We start from the raw sequence: 21,237 nt of genomic DNA on the forward strand, positions 1-21,237 counted from the left end.
CAAATACAACACAAATACTGTGTAAAGCAACTCTTCTGAGCATATAGTATAGAAAAGGAAAAATGTAGGTTGTTTTCTGTTTTTTCCTCGGTCTTTCCAGGAGTCAAACCTGTTACAGGGAGATGCTGCTACACACATGTTTAACTCAGTAACATGGCATTAGATTCATTTGTTCCCTTGCAGAGCAGCTCTGGTCCTTCTGTCGGCACCAAGCCTATGAAGTTGTTCTCAGAAAGACCCTTCTGTGCCTTCTCAAGGACACAGCTGAGTCTTTGCTCGTTTAGCTCGTGGAAACCCAAGTGACTACCCATTACCAGGACTGAATTAGGGGTCAACTTGTGTTGGTGAAGCTCCAAGGCCATCTATTAGATGCACCATTGGAGTACACAGAATTGGAAACAGACTTGTCAAAATTATGGGACTTTACAGTAGACTAAAAGAAGTAATATTTGAAATGTGAATAGATAATTTCTTTCTAAGCATAAACCAAGAGGAAGAGATCATGAAGGAAATGTAGGAAGACCAAAATGCATAAAAGTAATCTGTCTCTTTCAAAAGACCTTAAATCAAATTAAAAGATGAAGTATTAGGGGACTTATATGACACAGGAAAACCATCTCCTACATACAAGATGTTTTTGGAAATCAGTGTGGAAGAGATAAAGGTTTTAGTGGAAAAAAATGGAATAAGAATATGAAAGGGCATTTCATCAAAGAAGAAATATAAACCATAATAAATATTATGTTTTTATATCATACATTTTAAAAGTATAATTTAATAATAGTAGCAGCATGTTAATTTATTAAAAGATAATATCCATTGTTAGTGAAGGTATGGGAAACTGAGCAGACTTTGGCTTTTCTGGTGGGAATATGAAATCATTCAAAAACTTTTGAGGTATATTTGACCATATTTCAATCAACCTTATATGTGCAAGAGAGTTGAAATGATTTCTGTTCATAGGAATTTGATTGGAAGAAATGATTAGAAATGAGTATAAAAATAAATTGTGTGAATATGTTGATCCAAGAGTTATTCACAATAAAAATTTTAGAAACATCCAAGATAGCACAAAAGAATGATTGGGATAAATACACAAATAGAGCGTGGCCAAAAACAGAATTGATATGACTGTGAAACTTTTATTTGAAAAAACATTTAAAGACATTTGGGAATATTTGTTAGCCTAAGTGTGGAATAACAGGATTTAAACCAGAATATATACTATTATTCATGTCTTTTAAAGTAATTTTTTGTGTGCATGTTGTACATCAAACTATTTATAGTGAGGCTGCAGCTAATTTATTATCTTTACATTTCCCTGTTATAGTAATGAACAATGAATATAGTAATAAGTATGTATCAGTTTTATAGTTAGAAGAGTATAGGGGTTCCTTTTAGGAGCCAAGAGTTTGGGTTTCTATTAGTATCTATAAGTAAAGATGCTTTCAGCAGGTCCCCCTTGCCCACCTCCTGAGTGAAGGTAACCCCTCAGGTCCTACTTACCGCTGTTTTTATCCTTCTCTGCATCCCCAGAGGCTCTGCTCCTTTCATATTGTCTGTGACATCTCAGTGAGTGTTTACCACCGTGCTTCCCATCCTGACCACCTCTGCACTATCCACTGACGTGTTACTACGACCCCATAGTGACATGTGTGAAATCTCACCCGTTTTCTCCAATTTGACCCTGCTTCTCACGTCTTTAATTCTGTTAATGCTTGGTGTTATTTCTTGTGTCAAAATTATCTTCGACTTTCCCCCTTTGCTTCTCACACCCACGTCCTCAAGCTTGTCTTATTAGGATATACCAAACACCTTTACCCGTATCAAGTAAGAGGTCCCCTTCTGTTCAGGTGCACCCAGCTTCTCCGTTGAATCAGTGCATTCTACACTGCGCTCACGCTAATCTTCTGACCTTCCTGAAGTCCAGCTCTGATCCTGACCACACCTTCCTCCAGTCCTTGCCTGGTTTACCAGATGCGGTGTGTACTCATTCTCTCTATGCTGGCTCAGCTCTCGCCTCTGACGGTTTCAGATAAACCCCTTTGCACCATCTACCAGAGCATAACCTCTCTTGACTTTAGTCCCTCACTAAAACACTTCTTTTATCTCCACCTTCTCTGAACCTCTCCATTCCTCAGCATCCAGCTTAAATCCTTTTTCCTCTGGGAATAAATCAACAGCTGTCACCTGAGTGATAGTTTTTTTCACTATCCCTTTTTCCTCTAGTTTGAATTGAGACAGCTTAGAGTGTGTGAGGAGGTTTAGGTGTCTGCGGTCTGCTGAACTGTGTGGTTTTCTTATGTACCTAACTTGGTTTCTTATTGGGATGACTTTGCTACGGAAACAACAGCTACTTAAGCAATCTGTTCTTCTGGAGTAATTATTATTCCCTTTCAGTTTTAAAAGTTTGGACTATGAATTACATAGTTATCTTATTTCTCCTGTACAAAATACTTGACCACAGTTGTTAATGAGTATATAGCAACTGATACACGCTATGAGCTCAAGGACTAAAGGAATTCATCTGAGGTAAAAGAATGTCTTTCTAAATCTGCTACTGAAAAAAAAAGAGAATTAAGTTATTGTATTCTTTTAGTACCGTGCATTCTAGATGACCTTTCACAGAAGATTTGTATAGTAAATTTAGTTGTTGACCTCTAAGGGAAACCAGGCACAAGCTTCTAAGAATCCTCTCCCAGAGGATTTAATTCACACAGGACCTAATTCCCTCAGCAAGGAATCATGACAACACTCGTGAAATGGTATCTACTAAAATCTCCTAAGGGACTTCCCTGGTGGCTCAGACGGTAAAAAGTCTGTCTACAATGTGGGAGACCCGGGTTCAATCCCTGGGTAGGGAAGATCCCCTGGAGAAGGAAATGGCAACCCACTCCAGTACTCTTGCCTGGAGAATCCCACGGACCGAGGAGCCTGGTGGGCTACAGTCCATGGGGTCGCAAAGAGTCGGACACGACTGAGTGACTTCACATAGAATCTCGTAGACTGAGAGCCAATGGTTTTTACTGGAGGCTGGTCATGTAGACACCTTCTGCTTGTCATGTACGCAAATTCCAGGCTCCCAGATACAAAGCAGGGGTTCAAAACAGCCCGTATCGCCTGCACGGTTTTAGCGTTAGTGAACTAGTTTCATCCGTTAGGCGGGTGGTGTCTCGCTGTTCACTGTTGCACACTGTTCGTGGAACCCATGGTAGGCAAGGCGCGAGCAGGGGAACGGGAAGACTGGGGGAGACGCAGGAGCCGCGAACACGTTTCTTCTCTCCCCACTGGCGCAGCCGCCCGAGCAGCAGACACGCCGTCTTCCCGCCTCGGTGTTGACCCCGGCGGCAGCGTGACTCAGCCTCCCCACCGCAAGGTGGCCCCAGGGGCTTTTTCAGGTGGAGCTCACAGATGGTTCCGGAACACAGGTAGCCCGTGGCCACAAGAGTTCCTTGTGACGGGCACGCGCTTGTGCTCTAAGACTCTCAGCTGTTACACAGTCGTGATTTACAAAGCCTGGGGTGAAGTGAGAGGACCTGGGGGAGAGCTGACCACGCCCCCTTGCTCATTCACGCCTTCCTTTCAGCTGGGAACCCTCCTAAAATCCACGTTCCCCTAGTGTCGGAGCACGACTCATTGCTTAGAGCCTTTGCCTTGGGGAACTCTGCTACCAGTGTTAGCTCTTTAATCGAAGTAGGCCTTTCAATGGCTAGCATGCCTGCTCTGCGAACTCTTAGGCACAGCTTTGTTAACCAGAAATAAGCATTTTAGGCTCTAACAGCGTTTCAGGCATTCAGGTTTGTTCCTGTGTGCGAGCTGACTGCAAAGTTCATCTTTTAAACAGAAGCTTCAGAAATAACTTGTCGGATAGACTGTTATCTCTGAGACCGAAAATATTTTTGCATCTTTTACACCCCGTGGTGTACTGGAGCTTTCTCTTGGAGGGCCAGTTTTCTCATCTCTTTCTCGTTGTTGGTTCAGTGATGTTGTATTTGAGCTTTGGAACTGGTTATTTTGGAAATATTTATACCACAAAGACCAGCAAATGGTGTCAATAGAGATCTCCCCCCACCCCGACGGGAACCAATTGTTAAACTTTATTAGCATACCACCACCTATATCCCCTTACCATTTATTCTATAAATAGTGTGTTCCTCTAAGTGGTAATATGAAAATGTATATAATTTGTGTGAAATACTGACTTAGGGTCCTGAAAAGCTACTGGTCCAAATTTCCCACTTGATTTATATATTCTTCTGATGTATTGTGGCTTTCTTCTGTGGCTCAGATGGTAAGAATCTGCCTGCAATGAGGACGACCCGGGTTGGATCCCTGGGTCAGGAGGATCCCCTGGAGAAGGCAATGGCAGCCCACTCTAGTACTCTTGCCTGTGAAATCCCATGGACAGAGGAGCCTGGTGGGCTACAGTCCATGGGGTCTGAAAAGAGTTGGACACAACTGCATGACTGATACTTTCACTTTCTGATATATTAGACTATAAACTTGGAATTCTCAAGGTTAACCATCGCTAGTGAACTACTTATTGGGTTATTTTTAATTATGTAAGTATTTTTAAAAGTCCTTTCAAATGAAGTTTTAAGATGCTATGCTGTCAAAGCCAGAAAACCTAGTTTTATCTTTCTTTAAGCTTTTTTTGTTGTTGTTAAATTATCAATGTAAAGGCTCCAAAGCAATGTCCTATTCCCAAATTGTTGCTGGCAGATACTTAGTATTCTGGAGAGGCCATTTTACTCATCTGCCTTTAGTAATCTCAGCTGGCGGTGAGGAGTAGTGTAGCTGGGCAGTGAAAGTAAGGTAAAAGCATGCCTTTTTACTGAACCAGTCAGTTCTAAAGATAGCATTCGAGGACAATGATGAGCATAGAAGAGGGGAGAGAATGTGCACAGCGTTGTTGCAGCGTGAGTCATTGCTCAGAACCTCTGCTTTGGGAACCCTGTTACCAATATTATCTCGATAATGTGTGTGCTTAGTCGCTCGGTCGTGTCCGACTCTTTGCAGCCCCGTAGACTGCATCCTGCCAGGCTTCTTTGCCCATGGGGATTTTCCAGGCAAGAATACTGGAGTGGGTTGCCAGGTCCTCCTCCAGGGAATGTTCCCAACCCAGAGGTTGAACCCAGGTCTGCTACATTGCAGGCGGATTCTTTACTTTCCAAACCATCAGGAAAGCCTGCTCTTGAATATTCTCAGATGATTCTTCCTCAATTAAATCGAGACATTATGCAGTTTTCAGGGCTTCCCTTGTTGATCAGGTACCTAAGAATCTGCCTGCAATGCAAGAAACCCGGGTTCAATCCCTGGGTCGGGAAGATCCCCTGGAGAAGGAAATGGCAACCCACTCCAGTACTCTTGCCTGGAGAATCCCATGGACAGAGGAGCCTGGCAGGCTACAGTCCATGGGGTTGCAAGAGTCGGACACGACTTAGTGACTAAACCAGCACATGCAGTTTTCAGGATCTTTTGTAGTGTTATTCCAGCCTTGCCTCTGCCTCCTTCCCTCCACTTACTCTGAAGGCAGACTCTGTCAGACTTCTTCATCCCTCTTTACGTTTTCATGGGAGTGACCCCTTTTTTTATCTTTGACTACTCATGGCCAGTTATTCATGTTAAGATTCAACTCAGAACACCACCATTTTTTCCCCCAGAATTTAGACTCTCTTTTGTGATTGCTTAGATTTTCATATGGATTTACATACCCTTTTATAATCATTTTTAATTTAATGAGTGTTGGATGTTTGCTCTGTTTGTGTGTGTATGTTTTCGTCCCATTCCATACACTATAAGCTCTCTTGGACAAGGACTGTGTTTTCATATTCTTTGTATTCCCAAGATACAATTGCTATATTCAAACTTTTTGTAGGACAATTTTTGAAAAAGGTTTCAGAATAGAATAATATTTGATTTCCTCTCTAACACAAACCTTCAATAATCACTCCCTATGTCATGATTTGCCTTTTTATGCTTTTTAGGCAGATACACAGATTGACCGAGAACATCAGAACTTCTATGAGGCATCACTAGAATATGTCTTTAAAATTCAAGAGGTTCAGGAAAAAAAGAAGTTTGAATTTGTCGAACCGGTAAGATCTATTTTTTGTATAAAATAGTAGCTGTTAATACATCTTCTAAGCAAAATTTGCAGTTTTTTTCTGTTGACAATTATGGTTTTTAAAAATAAAAGGAGAGAGCGTGGGAGGGTATGTAGGTGGAGCATGGAGCACTTTAGGGCACTGAAATGTCCTAATCTATAGGACGCTGTAATGGTGCATACGTGTTATTCATTATACATTTGTCAAAACCCACAGCAGATCCAATACCAAGAGTGAACTGTAATGTAAACTGTAAACTTTCATAATAATGTATCAATCATTTTGTAACTGATGTACCACACTGATGCAAGGTGTTAATAATGGGAACCTGTGTGAATAAGGGCCAAGGGGGTGTGTGTGAACTCTAATTTCTGTTCAGTTTTTCTGTAAATCTAACACTGCTCTGAAATAGCCTGTTGATTTAAAAAGCCTAAAATTTAACATTAAAACATGTATATTACTTATACCTAAGGGAAAACACCTCAACACTAAAGTGACCCATTTACCAAACCTTTAGTTGAAGGGAGAGAAGGTAAGGCTGTATTTCTTCCTTTGTTCCACTCTGCTTCCTTACAAGGCGGAGACCTGCCTGACTTTCCAGTGAAGTCATTTATTTTCCTAAGTCGGTATAAAAAGTAATGGATTCCCTAATGTAAACTGCATTGCAGAAAAGAACAGGTGGCTGGTCTTTATAAAGTTACTTCGTTTTCTTGGCATTTTTCCCCTAGTAATGCCTTAATATATTACAATATTGCCTGAATAGGCATTTTCATGAGGTATCATCTGTGATGAATAGAGGTAAGTTCTATAGTCAAGATGATAGAGTATTGATCATAAAATATATAGGAAATCAAATATAATTTAACCCCTCCTTTCTTCCTATATGTCAGTTTATTTAAAAAAAAAAAACTACTTATTATGAGCAATAAAATACCCTATTCCTAATTTAGTGGATGATAGGGAGAAGGGAAGGTACATTTCTAAATATATTTGGAAATTTTATTTCCTGATGAAACCCATCAGTGATTACCTAAAGGTGATGGGAAGCTGGGACAGAGCAGAGTCCAGGAAGGGTCTTAGCCCCTGCCTGGCTCTGTATCCCTGCTTCACTCCTGTCCCTTCAGCTAGAGCCAGCTGCCTTTCTGCTGGCCGCTTCGCACGTTTCCAAGACCATCCTTTCACCTCGAAGGCTTTAAGGGACTGGAGACCACACCACAGGCTCAAGAATTTAACTTTATATAGCTCAGTTGGTAAAGAATCTGCCTACAATGCAGGAGACCTGGGTTTGATCCCTGGGTTGGGAAGATTCCCTGGAGAAGGGACAGGCTACCCACTGCAGTATTCTGGCCTGGAGAATTCCATAGGCTCTATAGTCCATGGGGTCACAAAGAATCGGGCACGACTGAGCACTTTCACTGTGATGACAGCCTTGACTGCAAGTCCTGTTTGCCAAATAGTAAGTCCTCTAAACCCCCTTGTTTGAATTGATAGCCTCTTTTAGCAGTTGCTTTGGGGTCTGATAAACATCTACGGGGCTCTCTGAAACTCATCTGGGGTTCATGGACATATGGTCAGCCTGACAAGCCCTCATCAAGGAAGATGACTGATTCTTAAAATTCCTCCTCCTCTTCTGATGGAGTAGGTCCTGCCTCTGAGTCATATCATGGTTTTTGTTGGCACGCTTCCCCCGCCCCGGCCTGCCTCTTGGGATTTCTGAATTTCAGCTCTTTGTTAGAGTGCCCTCATTAGTTCCGATGCTTTCCCTTCCCCCTCCTGTAGGCATTCCCATTCCCTGCAGATACTGTGCTCCTCTGCTGTGCGGGGGTCTTCCTCGCACCTGGAATGATCCTTTCACAGCTGCAGTAACTCTCTCCTCTGAAGAGGCATGCGTGTAACCTGTTTCCCCATCCAAGACTCTTTTATAGCCCATCCTGTCTGGGAACAGTGAACCAGACCATTCTGTAAGATGACATCAGGTATATAGGAAAAGGCTGTAAAATCGTTTGCTCACAGGTCACAGAAGGAATGCTAAGAATTTGTGAATTCGTATGACAGTACAGGTAGAGAAGTGGAAACTGTCCTTCAACTGAGATGTGTTTTCTTCCTTCCCTCTGTGGTATCCCATACTGGGATGGTCTGATAAGTCTTCTGAAATGCATGCCTTTCTGGTGACACCACAGTCAAGGTCGATGTTAAATTTGTCCTTCTTCCAAAACATTTTCCTGGCTGCTGGATTTTTCTTGTTAGAATGTCTGGCCAAACCAAATAGTACTGTCAGTTTAGTCTCCTTTATTTCCAGCCACAAAGTCTCATCCATGGGATTTTACTTAATTTCCACCCCCGTACTGAGAAGAATAGAAACAGGAGCACTAGAACATGGGCATGCTCCATTCTACATTTACAAATTAATTTAGAGGAAAAAAGCTTTTAAGATTTCAAAAACAAAGCCCCCAGGAGCTATAAAGATAAAAACACATGAGGATACTTTAATATCTTTGAAGGTTATTTCCTGCAGAAATCCAATTCCTGTTGTATAAAGCTTTATATTGAAGAAATGAAGCAATCTATGCTAGTTTAGCTGAGATTTGTTTAACAAATAAGCATTAGAGTAAAGCAAAATACTTTAGGGATGTGACTTAAACAGATTCTGTGATAGCAAGTAGAAGACATAAATAGTCCTGTTGATTCCCATTAAATAATATTCTTACTTTATGATGATCATTTGAGACTAATTTTCCTTGATTTCAGTTAATGTCAAGATCCTCCTATAGTTGACCTTTGAACAATACGACTTTGAACCATTTGGATCTCACTTATATGCGGATGTTTTTCTATAAATACCACAGTACTACACAATCTGCGGATTGGTTGGGTCTGCAGATGCAGAGCATCAGATGCCACGACTGGTCTGTAAAGTTATACACAGAGTTCCAAAGGATGTGTGTGTGTTGTGTGCACACACACGCACATGAGCATATAGCATCCTTAATTCCCACATTGTTTAAGAGTCAACTTGTACTTATGATAAAATGTCTATAGAATGCTCAGGTGGTACCAGGAAAAGATGTTCCTACAGCTTCATTATTCTTAGGAGAATCTGAGTCTAAAATATGGAAAAAGAGGGGCATTTATATATTTTTTATAAATCACTGTTTTTGAAGTATACAGAAAGCCAGCTTTTTAAACTCAGTTCTCCATTAGCTATATGATTTTAATGACCTTTCCCCCCTGTTTGTCATGTTTTATTTGGAATGTGATGGTAGCTAATTCATAATCTCTAGACTCACACTACTCAGTGTGGTAGCAACTACTTATGTATGACTGTCAAACCCATGAAATGAGACTAGTGTAGATTAAGATATGCTCCAAACCTGAAACACGTACTAGATTGCAAAGGCTTAGTACAAAAAAGAAAGCCTTTCTTTTTAAAGAAATATCATTGAATCCTCTTTTATATTGATTACATGTTGATGAAATGATAATCTTTTGAATACACCATATAAAATATTAAATTTCACTTGCTTAAGTTTCTTGTGACTACTAGAAAATCAAAATTTTCACATTAGTTTGCATTTGTGGTTTGTGTTATATTTCTGTCTAGCAGTGCTAGACTGTATCCTTTCAGATTTCCCAACAAGATATGTCAGTTCAAGTCTGTAATGGGGGAAAAGAGATCAGAGAGGGAGAAATATGATTTCCTGATTCCTGATTGTAAGATCCTCCTGATTCTCAGAGTTGCCCAGATTTTGTGAGAATTTTGAGGGATTAGGAGAAAAACCTTGAAAAGTAGCTGAACATGAACAGCCTACAAAAGAGAGTTGAACGCAGTGTCTTGAAAGTCTGTTGTGAAACATGAAGTCTGTGACTCAGAAAACCAAAGTAATCTTTTTGTAACTTAACTCCCTTATTCATTCAGCTGCAGTTGGTTTACCTTTTGATTGTATCCTGCAAGTGTACTTAGTTGGGACTAGTGTTCTGTGAGCATCTACTCTGTGTCCTGTTTTCTGCCTTCTCCCATATGAACCCCACCATGGCTTTATTATTGGTAGTTTTTATCCTTCAAGATGAGGAACTTAAGTCACAGAAAGACTATTAGTTGCCTGAGGTCACAAACCTAAAGAGAGGGAGAACCAGGAAGCCAGATTCCAAGTCCAAAGTTAACTATTTCATACCACCAACAGCCTTAAGGACTATTTCATTACAAAAATTAGTTCTTTTATTGCTCTGACCAAATAAAATGGATGACCCTAGAAAACTGGACTGTAAAACTATTTTAATTCCTTAAAAATTAGAAGAAGAAAATAAGAGATTTATCTTCACTTTGGTAAAGATGATTGAGTCCATGCACATATCTGTTCATTCATTCACTTGTTCTTCCATCCTTCTTTCATTATTCTGTTTTAAGTTGTCTCCCGAGGCCACAGGTGACTGGCCACTTTTCATGTAGAGACAAAGTATAATGGCTGAGTGACCATAAGTTGAAATTTGGCTTCAATCTTACAGCTCTGTGAATTTGGAATGCTTTTCCAATTCTATGATCCTCAGGTTTTTATCTGTCAGTCGGGGATAAGCTTTGTGTGTAGTTCCCAGAATTGTCTCATCTGATGCAGGTAATGCAGAAAGTACCTGGTTTGTCATAAGCGTCAGTAAGCTAGTATGAGCTTGCACATAAACTGTTATCACTATATATGAAAACAGTATTGATGAGTCATTTGTCAGTGTGCTTCAAAGCCAGATAAAGCTTTTTCAAAACCACATTTTAAATTTTAACATGCTTTAAAATATGCATCTAAATTCTATAAGAACATTTTCACTTTATTTTTTTAGACTTCAGACTTTTTGTATTATATTTAAACGTCATGTGAAAAAGTGAAAATAAGCAATTTAATATAAACTAAAGCATGCTGCTTTTAATACTCATCCCTTAGACTGCTAAATTTAATTTTAAATCATTTTCTGAAGAAAATCCAAGGTAATTTGATTAACATGCTTTAGCTCTATAGCTTATTATATCATGAAGTATGCTTATAAAATGCTTTTTAGGTTTTCTAATAGACGTGAATAATTTTGAAACTGAACAACTGCTTGCTAAGTTAAAAAGGTCTATCAGATAGTATGTAGACCTTCAGGTCCTGAAAGCAAAAGAGTTTGTGTTCATTTTTAATATAATTGGTTAACCTTAGTATAGAAAATTTAGAGTAGATTAAAGTGAGAAAATAAGACAGTATCATTTTTAAAAAAAGACATTGTAGGACTAAAAGTTAGATTTCTATTCTGCTGAAAAATCTAAGTGCCGTCATTCTATAAAAATGAAACTAAATAAAGTTCTCCTCAGATTGTATACATTTAAATAAAAGCTTGTTGGTCTTTGGATTTAGTTCTAGGTACTGTTACTGAAAGTTTGAAGTTTGCAGTGACTGTTAGACTGTGAAGAATTTTGGAGAAGTCAGAAAAATGCATTCTATCTATTTAACTGACTTATCTCTTATACTTCATTTTAGAAATCCATCATGTAAAGGCCTGGTCTAAACATAGCTTCTGCGGGATTTTATCACATGGATGGCCACGTTACCTTCTTCATTCCCATTTAGTTGAAAAGATAAGCTGACTAGTCTTTATTGCCTTGTTTCTTTACCAAAGAAGTTTAAGTTCTGTCTATTTCATCTGAATTCCATCCCCTTGAAATATTGGAAATTCATCCTTAGGAACTCCAGTGAGTCTTCACTGCTGAGGCAGTATAGAGCCATGACTTCAGAAAGTTTTGACTTTTTAAATAAATTGAATCTGTGTTCATATCTCTTCATTCATTCATTCATTCATTTGTTTTTCCATATTTTTTTCATTGACCTCCCTGGTGGTGCAGTGGCTAAGAACACACCTGCCAATGTATGGGACATGGGTTCAGTCTCTGCTCTGGGAGATTCCATGGGCCATGGGGCAACTAAGCCCGTGCACCAGAACTACTGAGCCCGTGAGTCTAGAGCTGGTGCCCTGCACAGCCTCCACAGTGAGAATCCTGCACACTGAAACAGTACTAGAGTGGGAAAGACTAGAGATCTCTTCAAGAAAATTGGAGATACCAAGGGAACATTTTGTGTAAAAATGAGCACAACAAAGGACAGAAAAGGCAAGGATCTAACAGAAGCAGATTAAGAAGAGATGGCAAGAATATAAGTGTCAGAAGAACTATACATAAAAGGATGTAATGACCAGATAACCACAATGGTATGATCACTCACCTAGAGCCAGACGTCATGGAGTGTGAAGTCAAGTGGGCCTCAGGAAGCATTACTACAAGCAAAGCTAGTGGAGGTGATGGAATTCCAGCTGAGCTATTTCAAATCCGAAAAGACAGTGCTGTGAAATTGCTACACTCAATATGCCAGCAAATTTGGAAAACTCAGCAGTGGCCACAAGACTGGAAAAGGTCAGTTTTCATTCCAATCCCAAAGAAAGGCAGTGCCAAAGAATGTTCAAACTACTGCACAATTGCACTCATCTCACACGCTAGCAAAAAATGCTCAAAATTATCCACGCCAGGCTTCAGCAGTAGGTGAACCAAGAACTTCCAGATGTTGAAGCTGGATTTAGAAGAGGCAGAGGAACCAGAGATCAAATTGCCTACATCCACTGGATCATAGAAAAAGCAAGAGAATTCCAGAGAAACACCTACTTTTGCTTCATTGACTATGCTAAAACCTTTGACTGTGTGGATCACAATAAACTGTGGAAAATTCTTCAAGAGATGGGAATACCAGACCACCTGACCTGCCTCCTGAGAAATCTGTATGCAGGTCAAGAAGCAACAGTTGGAACTGAAATGGAACCACACACTGGTTCCAAATTGGGAAAGGAGTATGTCAAGGCTGTATATTGTCACCCTGCCTATTTAACTTCTATGCAGAGTACATCATGAGAAATGCTGGGCTAGATGAAGCATAAGCTGGAATCAAGACTGCTGGGGAAAGTATCAACTTCAGATGTGCAGTTGCTAACACTCCAGTGGCATAAAGTGAAGAGAAACTAAATAGCCTATTGATGAAGGTGAAAGAAGAGAGTGAAAAAGCTGGATTAAAACCCAACATTCAAAAAATGTAGATCATGCCACCCAGTCCCATGACACTTCATGACAAATGGATGGGGAGAACGTGGAAACAGTGACAGATTTTTTTTTTTTTTTTAATGGCTTTCCTAGTAGCTCAGATGATAAAGTGTCTGCCTACAATGTGGAAGACCCGGGTTCAATCCCTGGATCGGGAAGATCTCCTGGAGAAGGAAATGGCAACCCACTTCAGTATTCATGCCTGGAAAATCCCATGGACCGAGGAGCTTGGTGGGCTACAGTCCATGGGGTCTCAAAGAGTTGGACACGACTGAGCAACTTGACTCTCTTTCTTTCTTTTTTTTATTTTTTATTTTTTTTGGATTTCAGAATCACTATGGGCAGTTGACTGCAGTCATGAAATTAAAAAACACTTGCTCCTTGGAAGAAAGGCTATGACAAACCTAGACAGCGTATTAAAAAGCAGAGATGTAACTTTGCTGACTAAGGTCCTTATAGTCAAAGCTATGGTTTTTCCAGTAGTCATGAATGGATGTGAGATTTGGACCATAAAGAAGGCTGAGCACCAAAGAATTGATGCTATTGAATTATGGCGTTGGAGAAGACTCCTGAGAGTCCCTTGGACAGCAGAGAGATCAAACCAGTCATTCCTAAAGGAAATCAACTCTGAATATGTATTGAAAGGACTGAAGCTGAAGCTCCAATACTTTGGCCACCTGATGTGAAGAGCCGACTCATTGGAAAAGACTGCAGGCTGGGAAAGATTGAGGGCAAGAGAAGGGGGCAGCAGAGGATGAGATGGTTATATGGCATCACTGACTCAGTGGACATGAATTTGTGGAAACTCCAGCAGATGGTGAAGGACAGGGAAGCCTGGTGTGCTGCTCTTCTTAGGTTGCAGAGTCAGATAGGACTTAGCAACTTTGCAACAACATAGCTTCTCTGATTATTACCCTCTTTGACAAGTTGTCCCCCTATGCCACACTGACTGACCACTTTCCATCCATGACTCTTTTTTCTTTCATTTTCTCATTCATTGCATTAGAGGGTGATACTTTTTCATTCCCACTCAATCCATACATTAGACTTAAAGCACTCTGTGGTCATTCAGAAGCTATCCCTTGTGATTTTTCTCTCTGTCCTCCTCCAAGTAAAGAAGAGCAGAGACCGCAGGATTATCTCATAGGCCAGACACAAGTACAGAATGAAAATGCCTTGCCTGTACTCTAGTTTTCCAGTCTTCTTGGAGATTTCAGTGGCCAGATGTAGACGTCTGTATAAGGCTTTGATCTCCTTTATTACATTATGATGCTCTGTTTATGAGAAGTGTTTGTATTTTTTAAAAACATTATTGGGATGTAATACACATGCTCTTCAGTTCACCCAATTTTAATTAGTTTTTGTCTGTGCCCTGAGGTAGGTGTCCAACTCCATTCTTTTCCATGTGGCTCGTCAGTGGTCTAAGAGTTCTTTGTTGTAAAGACTATTCTTTACACATTGTATTGGAGAAGGCAATGGCAACCCACTCCAGTACTCTTGCCTGGAAAATCCCATGGACGGAGGAGCCTGATAGGCTCCAGTCCATGGAGTCGCTAAGAGTCGGACATGACTGAGCGACTTCACTTTCACTTTTCACTTTCATGCATTGGAGAAGGAAATGGCAACCCACTCCAGTGTTCTTGCCTGGAGAATCCCAGGGACAGGGGAGCCTGATGGGCTGTCGTCTATGGGGTGGCACAGAGTCGGACACGACTGAAGTGACTTAGCACACATTGTATGATCTCGGCACCCTTGTTGAAAATAAGTTGTTTGTAGCTATCTGGGTTTATTTCTAGACTCTCAGTTCTCTTCTGTTGATGCGTGTGTCTGTCCTTGTTCCAGTGTCACACTGTGTTCATTATTCCAGTTTTGCCCAGTTTGGTCATCGGTCATCGGAAACTATAGGAATCACTCCGAATTGCTTCAGAGGTGTGCCCCTCACACCCATGCTAGTCCCAACCCCTTTTCTCACTTTTCTCTGCTATTCCCAGTTTTACTGGTAACTGTGGGCCCTTAAGGCTTGAAGTGAAAGTTGCTCAGTCATGTCCAACTCTGTGACACCATGGACTATAGAGTCCATGGAATTCTCCAGGCCACAATACTGGAGTGGGTAGCCTTTCCCTTCTCCAGGAGATCTTCCCTACCCAGGGATTGAACCCAGGTCTCCCGCATTGCAGGCAAATTCTTTGCCACCTGAGCCACAAGGGAAGCTCAAGAACACTGGAGTCAGTAGCCTATCCCTTCTCCAGTGCATCTTCCCAACCCAGGAATCGAACTGGGGTCTCCTGCATTGCAGGTGAATTCTTTACCAACTGAGCTGTGACCTGGTGATTAATCAGCTGAGAAATTGTGATTAAGCTATTCCTTTGTTGACTTGCTATGGGTTTTGCTAAATGATTATTCATCTATAACTGCAGTATCAGTTTTTACATTTGGTCAGTTTGTTCTGGTGGCGAGATAAATTGATCCTAAAACCCTTAGGAATGATAAAGTGCTATATGAGTTTTTCCTGATGGTAAAAGTGCCTTTCTTAATATTAAAACCTAGTCTACCTACTGGCTTACTGTATAATAATGTTTATATTGTCATTTTAAAAGTCAGATTTACTTTAAGGTAAGCTGAGGCAATAGTCTTTTCCCTGCCACTGCACCCACCCAGGCACACAGAAAGAAAGTGACACGGGGAAATGCAGTTCCTAAAGACTGTCAGGCTGTCCTGTTAAGTTCCTGTGATTTAGCATCATGGAATTTGTTCAGGATGAAATTAACTAAACATTTAACTTTGCCACCACCTAGAGGCAACTATGTCATACATACTGCCTTTATTAAACTTTCTCAAATGCTACTTCCAGAGTAGATGTGGAACAAAAGTAAAAGGTAGATAAGTCTTTGTATATAATTTTTCTCTACCTCCTAAAGAATTGTCCTTTTCCTAGTGGGTGCTCAGCATGCACTGTGAGATTAAAACATAGTTGTTTACTGCTAAGCAAATCTGAATTTTATTAGAAGTTGCCAGTAGGAAATGGATCTCAGGGAATTGGGTGTTTTATAGGAATATTCATTGCAGATGTTCTTAAAGTATCTCCTTTGTAAGTTGAATTCTCTATACTTTGCATAATATTACAATAGTATCTTTCTTTTATGATATCCAGTTCTTAGTAAGACAGTATAGACATTAAGAAATGAAACAATATTACTTGCAACAAATTCATAACTACTATGCAAGTATTTAGAAGGCTACTGTTGCCTAAGTATATACTTCAAAAGTATTTTCTTATTTTGTCTCTGAAAATCTCTAAATTTACATATCTATGCCATGGTTAATTAAAGGTTTTTTAATCCTATTTTAAGATACAGTTCTTTTAAATAGGGTCATAATATGTGCAGACTATATATCTTAAATTATTGAATAATTTAACAAATGTATGTAGCATCCTTTTAATAAAGAGTAATTTATTAAATGTTTAGTTTCCCTAATAATTATTTGTTGATATAAAATTGACAGCATAAAATAATTCTAAAATTACAGACAATATATTTTGACACATCATCAGGAACTGTTGAACAAATAAAGGAAATTCCTTAAAATGTAACAACTTAACACCAATTTGAAAGTATATGCTTTCCAAAATGTGTATGATTTTGTAAGAAGTTAACTTGTTTAGGAAGAGAAGCATTAGGTCATTGCAAAACCAGTATTTAACTGTTGGAAATCATAACACACATACCAACTGATGCTTGACTGAATCCTCCTTCTTCCCCAGACAGAGGAAATGACAGGATGTTATTCACATACGAAGATGGCTTCAAATTGTGTTTCTTTCCTCATATAAAATAATAGTTTACAGACATGCTATGCTGTTTGAATTAGAAAAACTTTAGCATCTTCTCAAATGTGTTTTCTAACTTTATTGTAGGAAGAAGTTGTGGAAGAGATTGAACTGGTAGACATGTATATGGAATAAAATCCCAGGAAATTAAATGAAAAATTTAAATAAATTATTTTTCAGTTATAATATTTCATATAAATGACCGTGTCCTATAACTCCATGGATAGCTGCTCTTACTTTACAGATAAAAAACATCATAAATAAGTGCATATGAATGTGGGATTAGAAAGCTGGGGTCATGGAAATTGTGCTTTTGCAAAGAAAATTTTATTCTAACTCTTACCTGAAAAGATCTGTATCTGGCTCCATGTTTTTGCTCAGCTCTGACTTCTTTTTTGAGTTCTTCCTGCCGCTTGCTAAACTGTTCTCAGTGTTACATGAGCCAGTACTGCCACCGTGTGCTCCTTTCCTGAATTTCACCTGCCCATCCTTCCTCCTTGTCTTTGGGCACTTCTTATTTCTGGCTTGCTGGTTTAGTATTCCTCACATCTGCATGCTTTTGATCTCTGACTTCTGGTTAGAATCTCTTCTAGGGTTAGTTTGTTGCTGTTAGTCGCTCTGTCCTGTCTGACTCTATCTGACCCCACGGACTGTATAGCCCCACAGACTCTTCTGTCCATGGGATTCTCCAGGCAGGAATCCTGGAGTGGGTAGCCATTCCCTTCTCCAGGGAATCTTCCTGATCCAAGAATCAAACCAGGGTCTCCTACATTTCAGGGAGATTCTTTACAGTTGGAGTCACCAGGGAAGCCTGTTACCCTTTGGACCTAACAGAAGCAGGAGATATTAAAAAGAACTGGCAAGAATACACAGAAGAACTATACAAGAAAGATCTTCATGACCCAGATAACCATGATGGTGTGATCACTCACCTAGAGCCAGACATCCTGGAATGCAATGTCAAGTGGGTATTAGGAAGCATCACCATGAACAAAGCTAGTGGAGGTGATGGAATTCCAGTTGAGCTATTTCAAATCCTAATTCCTGATGCTGTGAAAGTGCTGCACTCAATATGCCAGTAGATTTGGAAAACTCAGCAATGGCCACAGGACTGGAAAAGGTCAGTTTTCATTCCAATCCCAAAGAAAGGCAATGCCAAAGAATGCTCAAACTACCACACAATTGCACTGATCTCACACGCTATCAAAGTAATGCTAAAATTTCTCCAAGCCAGGCTTCCACAGTATGTGAACTGTGAACTTCCAGATGTTCAAGCTGGATTTAGAAAAGGCAGAGGAATCAGAGATCAATTTCCAACATCTGTTGGATCATCAAAAAAGTGACAGAATTCCAGAAAAACATCTACTTCTGCTTTATTGACTACACCAAAGCCTTTGACTGTGTGACTCACAACAAACTGTGGAAAATTTTTAAAGAGATGGGAATACCAGACCACCTGACCTGCCTCCCGAGAAGTCTATATGCAGGTGAAGAAGCAATAGTTAGAACTGGACATGGAACAACAGACTGATTCCAAATTGGGAAAGGAGTATATTGTCACCCTGCTTATTAAACTTCTATGCAGAGTACGTCATGAGAAATGCTGGCCTGGAGGAAGCACAAGCTGGAATCAAGATTGCCAGAAGCAATATCAGTCACCTCAGATATACAGATGACACCACCCTTATGGCAGAAAGTGAAGAAGAGTTAAAGAGCCTCTTGATGAAAGTAAAAGAGGAGAGTGAAAAAGTTGGCTTAAAACTCACCATTCGGGAAAAGACCATGACATCTGGTCCCATCACTTCATAGAAAAAAGATGGGGAAACAATGGAAACAGTAAGAAACTTTATTTTGGGGAGCTCCAAAATCACTGCAGATGGTGACTGCTGCCATGAAATTAAATGACACCTGCTCCTTCAAAGAAAAGTTATGACCAACTTAGACAGCATATTAAAAAGCAGAGATATTACTTTGCCAACAAAGGTCTGTCTAGTGAAAGCTAGGGTTTTTCCAGTAGTCATGTATGGATGTGAGAGTTGGACTATAAAGAAAGCTGAGCACTGAAAAATTGATGCTTTGGAACTGTGGTGTTGGAGAAGACTCTTGATCGTAGGGTCGCAATGAGTTGGACATGACTGAGTGACTGTAGTGAACTGAACTGTGTTATTTTCATCTTTATCCCCATTAATTCTCTCCTGGATATTTTGTAAGTGCACTTGAAGAGTAGTTAACATGACAACTGTCCATGATAAGACCTAAAAGTTAAATCACATCTGCCAAAAAGGAAGTAAAAATTAGCTTCCATGGCTTCTGTTTCATATCTGTAATTCTAGTGCCTACTTTGCTAAGGATATTCAAAACTTACTAGCTTGAGGAATTAGAATGAAACATAGTTTCTCTCATTTATTTTATTTGATGATCATCCTTTTAAGAAAACACATTTTTATGGTTTACTTTTTATCTCTCTCTCTTTTTTTTTTTTTTGCAGCTTTTATCGTTCCTTCAGGGTTTATTTACTTTCTACCACGAGGGATATGAACTCGCCCAGGAATTTGCACCATATAAACAACAGCTGCAGTTCAACTTGCAGAATGTAAGACTATACCTGTTCTCACCGCCTCTCCTTAGTTAATCAGATGATCCCAGGGCAACTGAGTTATAGCCAAGCTGAACTTCGGAGGCTTTCAAAAACTTATCTGAGTACAGTAAAGCCTCACTCATTTAGAAAAACCACTTAATAAATTTATTAATTTTTTAAAATAATAGCTAATCTTATGTTAGAAAAATATAACTGGCAAATTTCATGAAAATGAAAATATCTGAGTGCAGAAACCTTGGAAACTGTTGCCTTTATCTAGTGTTTTCATTATTTCACTGAGTGACCCTAGGCATGTCGTATTTCCTGAGAGGGCAGTATTTCTATATTTGTGAAAGGAATTTTCACAATGGACATGCTCTTTCCCTTTCCTCCCTGAAGCTGTTTATTTTATAGCTGATATTTACTGTTTTCTAAAAATAAATTTAAATGTGGCTTTCAAGCATCCATAAAAGCTGCTTTAAAGCTTCGGGAAGAATTATTTTAAAAGATACTATCTATTTCTGGGAGAGTTTGTTTTGTAAAGTTGTCCAGTAAATCCTTTTAATATATGATTGCAGTTGTATGAATTCTGATTTACATGTACTGGATACCAGTTACACTTTGAAAAGCTAGCCAGTCCATTCTGTATTATCAAATATGTCATTCCGTTGCTAAGTCACCTCTGGACTCTGCAGCCTCCTGGACTGCAGCACACCAGGCCTCCCTGTCCATCACCATCTCCCGGGGTTTGCTCACACTCATGTCCATTGAGTCGATGATGCCAATAACAAAATCTTAATTGCTGAGGATTTTGTGTAAATCAAGAGTTATTTCTGAAACCGTGTCTGGTACTCTGTAGCTAAAATAATTTGTGAAGGTTTCACTTAATTTCCTATAAAAAGCATGCCTTTCACTCCTTACCTGATTTTTGCCGTTGTAAAGATGTTCAGCAAATAGAAATATGGAGTTGGAGCGTACCATGAGAAATAAGTAGTTGCATTTATTCTACTTGTGTTTTGCATTTAGCTTTTCATTTAACCTAGATTTTCTCACAGAATCAATTTCACATGCAATTCATTCCATTGTTTTTCAATATGGAATGCATTTGGGCTTTCTCAATAAATATTAAAAGGGAAAATTATAAACCTGAAGTATTTTTATTATTTCCATATTAAATGCAATTGCAGTAAGATTCCTGGGATATGAGAACAAGAGACAGGTAAAATATTGGAAAAAATTCAGATCCTTATGTTTTAATGGGAAAAGCAGCAAAAGTGGCAATTAAGAAAACTTTCCTAACTTTACTTTGAGATTCAGATCTTTTATTAGGGGCCATAACAAAGTGGTAATCATCACTGCCTCACAGGTTAGTAATTATTCTTATGTTTCCAAGTGCATATTGTTGAAATAATGTGACCTGAATGCAAAATTGATTTTCATAGAGAAAAGCCATATACTTTCTATTTCTTCCCTTAAGTAAACTTGCTATGGTGTAAGTAAATTATCTCCTACAATAGAAGATGTTAGAACTTGGAGACCTATTCATTTTTATGTGTTAATTTATGCATTGACCTCCTGATAACTATGTTAGGATTTTGGAGAAACAAGGTAAATGATATGT

At 39.4% G+C, this 21,237-nt stretch overlaps 1 protein-coding gene across 2 annotated transcripts in view; it reads left to right on the forward strand.

Annotated features, from left to right (window-relative positions):
- Nucleotides 1–21,237, forward strand: part of ARHGAP42 (Rho GTPase activating protein 42) — a 321,353-nt gene that overhangs the window by 234,680 nt on the left and 65,436 nt on the right. For both annotated transcript variants that reach the window (XM_065946301.1, XM_065946302.1), the window contains 2 exons: nucleotides 5,988–6,098; nucleotides 19,527–19,631. In XM_065946301.1, coding sequence (XP_065802373.1) covers nucleotides 5,988–6,098; nucleotides 19,527–19,631 — 216 coding nt within the window. The remainder of the gene's footprint in view (nucleotides 1–5,987; nucleotides 6,099–19,526; nucleotides 19,632–21,237) is intronic.

This window comes from Muntiacus reevesi, chromosome 9 (assembly GCF_963930625.1).
Source record: "Muntiacus reevesi chromosome 9, mMunRee1.1, whole genome shotgun sequence".
Lineage (NCBI taxonomy): Eukaryota > Metazoa > Chordata > Mammalia > Artiodactyla > Cervidae > Muntiacus > Muntiacus reevesi.